Here is an 11,470-nt window from a genome sequence, read left to right on the forward strand (position 1 = left end):
TCACTATTTCACTACGGCACTAATAATCACAGCATTTAAGACACGTGGAGCCAAAGTAACCTGCAACCTGGACTTCTGAATACCTAATGATACTGGATCTGTTAACTATATTAAAGCACATAATATTTTAACATTATTCACCTTTAACTCTTTGCGGTTTAGTGGTCACTTTACTAACCACCTCTTCTATAGACTTTATTATGCATCTATTGGCATTTTGCTAACCAATTATATTTTTTTAAGTCATCGTTTATGTTTTTTGCCGTCAGGATGCTCCGGTTAGATACATAAATATATTAATTTGAAAGTATTGTAAAAATCAGTTTTTTAAGAGACTTTGACACATTCAATAAAAAATAGCACAGATTGTTTATTGTTTAGCGTATTCAGTGTTACTTTGCTATTTCGTTTGTTTAGTCCGAAAATTTAGACCCTGGCATCAAATGTGAACGAACATTTTCTTTCTTTCTTTCTAATTATTGAAAACAATTAAAAAAATTCAAATTTGTTTGTTGTTTTCAATATAAAATAAGAAAGAAAATGTTCGTTCGCATTTAGTGAGTCAGGCCATTAGTCAAAAATATTCGATTTCCAAAAAATTTTTACGAAACGAAAATTTTGATCATAACTATTTTTAATGTCAACCACCACGGTGGTTAGTATACTAACCACCTCACTCCACAAAAACCCTTGGAATGGGGTGGTTTTTTATGTTTTGATTTATTTTTCTTACTTTATATAATAAACTAACCTTGATTAAAGTAAAAAAAAAATTGTTTTTGATTATAAACTTATACACAAAAACTCGTGAAAGAGTTAAGTGATGTTACCTCATTTTGAGTAAAATTGTGTAATTAATTTGTTAGTAACACTAACATTTGATGATACTTAACTACAAGAATGTGGTTTTACCAAAATTCTTACATTTGGTAAATTCGTTTCGTTATTTCGATCATAAAAAATACCATCACCTAATTGGAATATTTTTTGGTAGTTTTCGATGTTAATGTGCAAAAAATAATATATGTCAAGTGAATTTTGAAATCGATGTCTTTCGATCGGGATGAAATTTTCACCAAGGTTAGTTCTATTGGATATTAATTCAGACACAATTTTTCAACAAGATCGGTGGAGAACTGAGTTAGAGAGGGTAAAAATTTTAAATTTTGGCCAACCATGTATTTTTTCTGACTTTCCACTAGGTCTTCAAGGAACATTTCTAAGCTTTCTTTTGAGAAAAAAAGGCCCATTTTGAAAAAAAGTCAAAAATGTTTTTGATTTAAGAAAAAAAAATTCAAAATTTTTTTGTTTTTTTTTCGAAAGATTGAAGAAATAGTTATCTAAACTATTTGAGGCAATTTTTACCAAGAATAATATGTAATAAGTTACATGGATGAGAAAAAACACCTGATTGGCCAAAATGTCAAATTTTTACCGCCTCTAACTCATAGAGTTCTCCTCCGATCTTGTTGAAATATTGTGTCTGAAATACTATCCAATAGAACTAACCTTCTTCCCGATTGGAAGACATACTAGATTTCAAAAAGTTGGTTCACTTGACATGACATCCCCCATATTCTAGAGTTAAGAATTCTATTAATTAAAAATGTTGTTAGCAAAATTCCACACACTAGGTATTGTGACTGAAGAATGTGTTGTTGTACTTTAATGCTCAGCAAAAACTTGTTGGCAGTTCTTTCGTTTAAATGCAAATAAATGAAATTATTTTATTTAACGTCCAGTAGTTTCTAATAATAAAATGTCTAGCTAGCAGCACGTTGATCTAGTGACATTTAAAATTAAATAACTGAAAACAATTAAGACTCACATGTTATGAATAGAAATTTGGCATCAAGTGAACTTGCTTGCTAACAACACCTGTAATACGAGAGATGATTTGAAGCTTTTCTCTTTATTATTTTTTCTGATGATCCGTAAAAATAATAGGTACTAATAAATGGTGTCAAATAAATTAATATTTTAGTGCAAGGCCATCACAAAACATTAAAATATTTATTAAAACTATATTCAAATGTCATTTTATTGTTTTTTAATTCATTTAATCAAGATAAGGGCGCTGCGAACTAAAGGCTGGGTTAGCCGAACGTTGATGGAATGTGTCCGTAATATTGACTTAAACTTTAGTGCGATTATAGAACATTAAAAATATGTAACACGGATTTGACATAAAAATAATTTTTCGGGGCTCCATTGAGCCCCGATGGTAAGATCACTTCTGTGAATACGTGATGGCTGTGGTTTAAAACCCAAAGCGAGTAGAAGATCATAGTTTATATGAATGATGTTTGTGCTAGTGACAAATTACGGGCAAGCAATTGTATCTTACTTAGTGCTGTTGCTAAAGGGCCATTAAAAGTAACAGATAATAATTGGATCAGTGCTCAGGAAATGGATTGTGGAGGTGGTGTTAGTGACATAATGGTTGTTGGGCTTGGCTCTCGGTCGAAGTTTATTGTATATGTACACTTTGACTTATATCGGCTGAGACCAAATTTTTTCCTTTTTTATATTCTTTTCCTTTTTTATATTAAAACTTTTCGGATTAGGGGGGAAATTTCCTTTCCACACTGGAGCCGCGTCTGTGCTTGTCTATATCCGATGTTGAGAGCACCGTGCAGTTAGGCCCTAGCGGCAGGGCCTAACTGCCAACCAATTTTTTTAGCACAAATTTGTTTGACGTGTTTATTCTTACAAATGTTTTGTAAGATCAAACAGCATCAAATAAAATAAAACTAATTTTTTTGTTTTGAATCATCCTATTTAAAATAAGTTTTTGAAATAAATAAAAGAATTCAAATATATTGTATTTAGTGGTTACGTATTTTTCGTCAAATATTTGTCATGTGTGACCCTACCTTTAGACACATTATGTTGGCTTAGGGATTTAGTTCGCTTCGTTAGGGGCTTATTTCATTTAGAAACGAAAGGGGCTTTAACTAATTCTAGGTTTGGGGACTTTTGTCGTGGAGTCCAAAAAACTCTCTTAATCCTTAAAAACGACATATTAGCATAAAAGGTAATTTATTTGGAAGTTACATAATAGGTGTTTAATTGTAACTACTTCATATTATATTTTAATTCTATAGACAGAACAAATCGTACATATTCATTAGTAATGAATAGTACCTATAATTTCTTTGTGTAAAACCAGTATTCTCAGAAAATCATAAAACTATCATACAACCCTCGTATAATGCTACCGTAAATACAGAAAAATGTGGACAAAAAGCTAAAACAAAAACAAATCGTACATAAGTATTTGTTTAATTTGATATGAAATAAAATATTATGCAAGTTTTTTTTCCATTTTTTTTTCTTAACCAGTTGGTGGTATTAACTTGGTTTTGTTTACGACTATTTGCATGGGGACCACAAAATACAAACCAGTTTAATGACTTTAAGAAAAACAAGAAATCTCTTTTATATCGTAATATCTTAGCATCAAATCGAAGCAGTCTTTAATAAACCTTCAAGAAAACTACATCGGTTTAATAACAACGAAATGAAATTGCAAGTGGCTATAATTTTTGTAACATTGGCTGTGGTAAGTTTAAAATACATTTAAATTGTTTAAAATTTTAATACAAACTGACTTCAAATGTTTTATTTTTGGTTTCTTAGGTCTCGGCCAAATTTGAGCTTCGTACTAAAGATGATGCTTTAAGAGCCCATGAAGAATGTCGCGAGGACAATTATGTTCCCGATGAGATATACGAAAAATACCTCAACTACGAATTCCCCGAACACAAACGTACCAAGTGCTATGTTAAATGTTGGGTTGAGAAAATGGAATTATTCCGCGAAAGAAAAGGTTTCGATGAGAAGAATATTATCTATCAGTTCAGCCATGAACATCCCCATTACTTGGCAAATATAAGTCACGGTTTGGAAAAGTGTATCGATCACAATGAATCTGAATCAGATGTTTGTACATTTGCTCACCGCGTCTTCTCCTGCTGGCTTAAGATTAATCGTCCTGCTGTTCGTAAAATCTTAGGTGGATTCTAAGGAATTGTGCATGTGAATGTGGAATTACAGTCGGAGTTATGTTAAATAGAAATTGTGATCAATTGTAATTTTGTTGTAAAAATTATATGAAAGTTATTAAAATTTTATTTTAAATTCAAATAGCATTTTATTTTATTCTCAACTCTCAAGTTTGTAGCAGACTTGACATCATAAGGTAAATATGTCATCTTTAAAATTTATTTTGTTTAAATAGGTCACTCTTTAAGGTAGAGAGAATTATATTAAAATTTCTTTTGAATTTTAAATCTGCTATATGAGAGTATACGCATTATAAAAACACTTGTTTAAATATATTATTATTGGGGATTTTATAAAAGCTTATCTCTTAAAATACGTACTAAACTTGAAGTGAACTTGACAATTGTCAATGTTGCTTTGCCTGGCCCAACTGCTAAAGAGACTAAATGTCTGTTATCAGCATATATTTGTGGATTAGCAAAAGGGTAGCTAATACATAGTTTTTATTTTGTTTTCAATGATATGATTTGCTAAAACTATTTAAAAACACCAAAAAAATAGTTCCTACTTTAGCATAATTATGTCAGTTTATAATTATATTTCTTAATGACAACATTATAAATTCTTAAGTATAAACCGGATCAAAATGAAAGCCTTCAATTTAGTTCTTTTATGTTTTAGTTTAATAACAATTACGGTGGGAAAATGTGCTACAAGTGTGTAATTAAAGAATTTATTTTTAATTCAAAAGTGTCTGTTTATAGTCTTTAGTATCAGCCGATATCGATGCTAAGGAGGGACGTGTCATTGCTGAGTGCTTAGATCGTTTTGGTGGTCCAACATTGGAAAATGCCCAACGTTTACAGCGGTTTAAACAATGGTCTGACACCTATGAGGAAATTCCCTGTTTTACTAATTGTTACCTCAGCAAAATGTTTGATTTCTATAACGAAACAAAGGGTTTCAATGGACCAAATGTTATCAAACAATTTGGCAATGTTATCTATGAGGCCTGTAAATCAAAACTAATTGAGGGCAACGATCAGTGTGAGGTGGCCTACAATGGTTTCCATTGTATGGTTAATGTAAGTTAAATATTCATGGCTATTCCTGTTCTCTATCATCATTCACCGTATTTTTGAAGCATATTACAACAATATTTATATTAAATAAAGTTTCGAAAATTATATAATTAAGGTTAAAAAAATCATGTGTAAACATTTATAATGCTCAGGAAAATACATATTATTGTTGTAATTATGCTTCCAAAAGTTAGAATTGGAATAGCCCTGATTAAATCAAAAAAAAATCAAACCTAATAAGCTTATTTTCCTTTACAGCTTGAAAATGACCCATTTGTTGTTATAGAAGATATGCAGGGCTTAAATGCTGACGCTAAATTGGCCATGAAAGATTGCCTACACAAATTTGATCAATATGAATGGTCAAGATTTGCCGAATACAGCGATTATCCCGTCAAGGAGCCAATACCTTGCTACACACGCTGTTTTGTGGAAAAGCTGCAATTGTTCAATCATCGTTTGCGCAAATGGAATACTAACAATATGCTTGAGAAATTAGGTTTCCCCGATGAAAATGCTGATGTTTCCGGTTGTCTGGCTATGGGTCAAAGACGTACACGTAATTCATGTTCCTGGATGTATAGAGAATTTATTTGCTTTTTAATGTCCAGAAATATGAAGAATGTAGAAACGAAATTGTAGATTATTAAATTTTAAATAAATATAAGTGTGCTAGAGAATGAATCAATGCAAAAACATAAAACTGAAGTGTTGTAAATTCTTTTTAAAGTGTTAATAATTAAAACAATTCCAAAGAGATATTAGATGCAACAATATATGTATCTACAATATACGATGTTGTATTGCAAGTAGCACTGGTAGTTCATATCGAGGCTATTCTGTCATAAAACTGTCAAACTTCTTATCAATATTTTTAAAATGTCCCCATAATACGCGATAAGAGAAAGAGGGAAAAGATAGAAATCTCAGTAAAGAAAATAAAAAATATTTAATAAAATAACAAAATACACGGCAATACATTCTCATGAATTAAATTTTTGACAACATACTTAAGTTTTTGGCTCTCAACTACCGATCTAGGTATCTCTGTGACTGTGTTATAAAAAATTAAAATAATTGTGAGAAAATCTTCTTTGGCGCCTAAATAATGTATGTATATAAACTTTAATTCTAAGTCATGAATTTATAATTTCTAGTCATAAATTTTCATTTTCTCAATTTCATTTGTTTTTTTCTCAATATTCATTTGCAATTTCTCAATATTAAGTTGGATTTTTAAATTAAGATTGGACTTTTCAAAATCAATATGTTTATTTTCTAAATATTAATTTGAATTTCTCACACATAAAAAAGTTTCAACATAAATATTATGATTTGATTTCATTTGATTCAATTCATAACATTTATAAATAATTTCTTAAATAGTATGATTTTTTTTATATGTATTTTCAAATAAAATCTAGAAGGCTTGAAAAATATAATACGTCAAAATATAAAAAAACGTCATGTTCGATTAATAATATTTATTACCAAAGTATAATAAGTTGTCCAACTCTTTGACAGCGTACCTAACTCTAAATATGTGTTAGTAACAAAAAAATTATATGTGTTGCGTTTCAGTAAAAAAAATATTTTTTACGTAAAAATAACAAATTTGTTGTTTTAAAAACTCATGAAAAATCGATAACGGTAGAAATTGTTAAGCCTTATTATTTTGTCATAAAGCCACATATAATGGCAACAAAATGAGATATCGGTCATAAAAATCAATTCGAATCATTTCGAATTTATTCACAATTAAGAGAATTCGCTCATTTTCACAAAATTTTAGTTTTTTGTTTGATATACATACATAAAATTGAGTAGTTAATGTTCTTCTTTTGAATATTTCACATATATATTGCGTTTCAATCGGCTCTAAGCAAAACAAGTAATATTCGGCTGTGCCGAATCTTATATACCCTTCACCAAATTTTACTTTAAAATAAATTTTTTTCAGTAAACAAAATTTAATTTTTTTTAATTGTTTTTCAAAATTTTTTTTTTTTGAAATTGTTTTTAAAATAAGTTTTTTCCAAATTTTTTAAAAAAATTTTTTAAATATTTTTTTTTTGAAAAAAAATGTTTGACAAAAAAATTTTTTTAATTGAAAAAAAAAATTCGGGTTAAAAGATAATTTTCCCGATTTTGACCCATTGTAGGTCTAACTTACTATAGCCTTATCTACATCGTTGCAATGGACATTGAAATATCTATCATCAGATATCCATATTGTCTATATTAATGACTTAATAATCCAGATATAGATCAAAAATAGGTAAAAAATAGAGGTTGTCCCGGTTTTTTGCTCATATCTCCGTTATTTATGGACCGATTTTGCTGTTAAATATCAAACTTCTCGAAAGTATGTCTGACAGAATTATTGAATATTTGGATCCCGAAGATATCTGGGATCTTCAGAAAATTGATTTCAACAGACAGACGGACATGGCTTAATCGACTCCGCTATCTATAAGGATCCAGAATATATATACTTTATAGGGTCGGAAATGAAAAATGTAGAAATTACAAACGGAATGACAAACTTAGGGTATATATAAGTTTGTCATTCCGTTTGTAATTTCTCACGAAGGTGAAGGGTATAAAAATATATATGTTTTACGTGAAATATTTGGTAAAGGAAAACCTAAAAACCTTGGTATTTTTAAAAAGTTTATTGGGAATTATATAATTCTCAACAATAAATGTAGATTTCTTATAATAGATTCCGCATGTATACAAATCTCTCAAATCGGATTGAGAATAAAAATTTGACATCTTTTGAAATGTTCATATACCCGAGGTACACCACTCTTGGTGTGTAAACCTCCTCTATAGCTAGGGGAAATTTGTTCTTAAATCGAATTATCCGTAAAAAGTTACAGATTTATTTTCAATTCAAACAAAATATTATTTTGTGATTTTCTTTAACATCAAACTTATTTTTGCTAAGTTTTGTGTGGATACTGCTATTCTATAGGCATTTATGTACATAGTGGCATATTCCAGGTAGAAATTTGTATGGAGAAATCATTGACTGATTCTTAGAATTTTTAGCAGTGCTTACTTAGGCTTTTTTAGGAACAACGTGTGCAAAATTGCATGGTATTATCTGCAATATTAACAAAACCTTAATTGTTTTCTTTTAACGACAATTCAAAATCAATAGGAATTTGTAGTATAAATATTAAAAATTCTTAAAAATTTGGTAAAATTCAGTTATTATTAAAAGATATGCCAATTTTAATTAACACAATTCACTTGATTTCAAATAGTCTATACAGTATATATACGTATACAGTTCTGAAATTATATGCATTTAATAATTTTATTTTAATAAATAATAAACTATCTTGAAACACTATTAGTTGTATACGTACATAGACATATCTGTGTTAAAACACTACTAAAATAGAGCAATTTATTTGGGATGCTAACTAAATTGAATAAACTATTTTTTATTTATTTATTTAGAGAGAGCATTGCTATTTTAAATCAATGACCTAGTATAAGTCAGTGACTTACAATGAATTATTTTTCTTTTATTTATTGTTTATTCTTTTTTTATAACATACCGATTTCATAATTAAAATTCGATAACCTTTTGATTTCAATTATATATTTTACACAGAATGAATGAGTCGCTTCCCACTGATAACACAGATAAGGTGTAGTAATGTACTGTACATGCAGTTGTGTGTGAGTATTTAGAAGAAGCATATGTTGCACAGACAAAAAATATATACATACAGTTCATACAGAGCACTGCCAAGGAGAACAATTAAATCGAATCTTTGCTATGAAGTTTTCTATATTTTTGGCCATTTTTCTATTTATTATAAAACAAGTGAGTCTCAAGTAAATGATTAAAAATATTTAGGAAATAAAAAACAAAAAATTTTCCATTTATGTTTGTTTGTGTTCTCTCGAATACAAATACTAATCAAATCATATTTTAGTCATTGTGCAATTTAGAAAATGACAAAAATAAAGATATTTTGCGTCAATGTTTGCAAGACAACAATCAGAATCCAGAAATCAATACCACAGATCTGTTAGAGATTTTAAAAAATTATTCCAATTGGACATTTGAGGAAATACCTTGTTTTGCCAGATGTGTAGTGGCCGAGAAGGGATGGTTTGACATTGATCTTCATCGTTGGAATAAACAAAAAATTGTTGATGATTTGGGTGAAAATCTGTACAATTATTGTCGTTATGAATTCAGTCGTTCCTTTAAAAATGGATGTACTTATGCTTTTAAGGGTTTAAAATGCTTGAAGGATGTAAGTAGAAGCAAAATGTGGAAATAATTGATGAAAAAAATCATTAATAATTTGGTTTAAAATTTATTTAATTTTAAAAAAAAACTTTCCAAGACATACATAGTTTCCTTAGAAATTAAGTATTTTCCAGAATTTCGAAATCATTTTTCCCATTTTAACAACTAATAACAAAAATATATATATTGTTTTTTTAGGCGGAATTAAATGTCATTGTTACGTACTCCCATCTGCTGGAGTGTATTAATGAAAAGGCCACTAGCATGTCACAGCTCTTGGAATATTATCACTTTCCAAAAGGTGAACGCATACCCTGCCTCTTTAATTGTTTCGCCACCAGAGCTCAATTGTATGACGACAATAACGAATGGGTTACAAAGAATTGGCTCAAGGCATTTGGTCCGCCCAGAGATGTAAATATGGAAAATGTAGCGGTATGTCGTGTACCAAATGAGAGAAGAAAAACCATGAATGTGTGTGCTTGGATGTACGAGGAGTATAATTGTTGGGAGCGTTTCAATTATAATACAAATGGTTCGGTGGCTTATCGCAAGGCATTGAGAAAGAGCAATGGCCACAAAATGTTTTAAGCGTGGTGCTGTTATTTACTATAAGTATGACCGTATAAAATACGAAAAAAAAAACGAAAAATTATTTATAAATTTAAAACAGTATTGGCATAAAAAACAAAAATTATTTATAATTGGTTAGAAATTAAATGTAAGGTAATCATTTTTAGCAAAAAAAAATATTCAAATGCATTGTATAAATTATTATATTATAATCACAGCACGTGTAATTATTTCTATAAAGTTATTATTAAATCTTGACCCCTCCAAGAAATTGTGTTGGTGGAAAATCAAATAAAAGTATAAGCAAAGCTGAGCATTATATATGGAGTAAAGCTTTAATAAAAGTAAAAATAATTGCATCCATTGCTAATTTTGTATATTTTTGAAAGGCTACACATTTTATTCAAAATAAATGTTTTTTATATTGTTATACCCTTCTCTATTCATATGTAAGCTCTACAAACTAATTTACAACTCAGTAGCTGAGCTGCAAATGAATGATTCATATTTGATTTTTAATTTACCATGAACTAAACAACTTAAAGTAATTCATTTTGAATTGAATTAATATTTTATTAGAATTTTTTTTAAATTTTTAGCTTTTATTTTTTAACATTTGTACAATAAAAATGTACTCAAAGTATTAGCCATTGTTAGCTATGATCAATTCCCAACTTTGTGGAGCCAAAAGATCTGCTCATCCTTTGAAGCCAAGAACGAAGCAAGCAAATTTTGGATACTCTGTTCCAAATTGAAGCAAATCCCAGAGAGAGCGTTCTACATCGAGCGAAACAAATAGTAGTCGGACGGTGTACGGTCTGCACTATAAAGCTGGTGAGGTAAACTAATAGTAGCAGCTAATAGTAGATAGGACCCTTTTCCTCCAACTAAATACAGAGCATTACCTTAGCGCCATAGATATTTAGCTTGGTGTCGATTCGGCTGGTTGGATGGGCTTCACATACGATATGTACGCTTCAGGTTATTGTAATGGATTCATTTTTCAAGTAATGATTTGATGCAAAAATGATTTTCTTTTATAGCGTTCAAGTATCATTTGGGACATGCCAAATCATCTTTCAATTTATATGGTACCTTGCTTTTTGATGAATCCTGGTGCTCAAAAAAGTTTTGAAATTACTTGATTTTACAAGTTCTTGTTAGAATTCATAACAATCAGCATGGAGTAATGCCTCCAATTCTTGGTCTTTAAACTTGTTTGGCTGGCCTGGACGATATTTGTCTTCTGTGTAAAATCACCACTTCTGAACCGCATAAACCATCTCTCGCACGCTAAAGCCGATGGAAAACAATAGGCTTTGGTGAGCAATAGATGCACTTTTTTCAAATTAAAGAAGTAAAGCAAAACTTGCTGCATATGGCGATTCGCTAGTACAAAATTCGACATTTTCAAAGCAAAAAAGTACTTTGTTGTTTACACTAAGTGAGAATAAATGACATATAAGTTATTAAAAACAAAACTCGCCTTCAAAAGATACGCCATTTATTTCAAATCCCACCTTTT

At 29.6% G+C, this 11,470-nt stretch overlaps 1 protein-coding gene across 1 annotated transcript; it reads left to right on the forward strand.

Moving 5' to 3' along the window:
* The first annotated feature begins 3,481 nt into the window (after positions 1-3,481).
* On the forward strand, positions 3,482-10,304 carry LOC135963978 (uncharacterized). The gene is made up of 6 exons (XM_065516008.1): positions 3,482-3,565; positions 3,643-4,018; positions 4,786-4,833; positions 6,132-6,139; positions 9,119-9,376; positions 9,571-10,304. Exons 1-6 carry the CDS (start codon positions 3,524-3,526, stop codon positions 9,961-9,963), a joined length of 1,125 nt encoding a protein of 374 aa, XP_065372080.1. The 5' UTR covers positions 3,482-3,523; the 3' UTR covers positions 9,964-10,304.
* The last annotated feature ends 1,166 nt before the right edge of the window (positions 10,305-11,470 follow it).

Source organism: Calliphora vicina, chromosome 1, assembly GCF_958450345.1.
Source record: "Calliphora vicina chromosome 1, idCalVici1.1, whole genome shotgun sequence".
NCBI classification, from domain to species: domain Eukaryota; kingdom Metazoa; phylum Arthropoda; class Insecta; order Diptera; family Calliphoridae; genus Calliphora; species Calliphora vicina.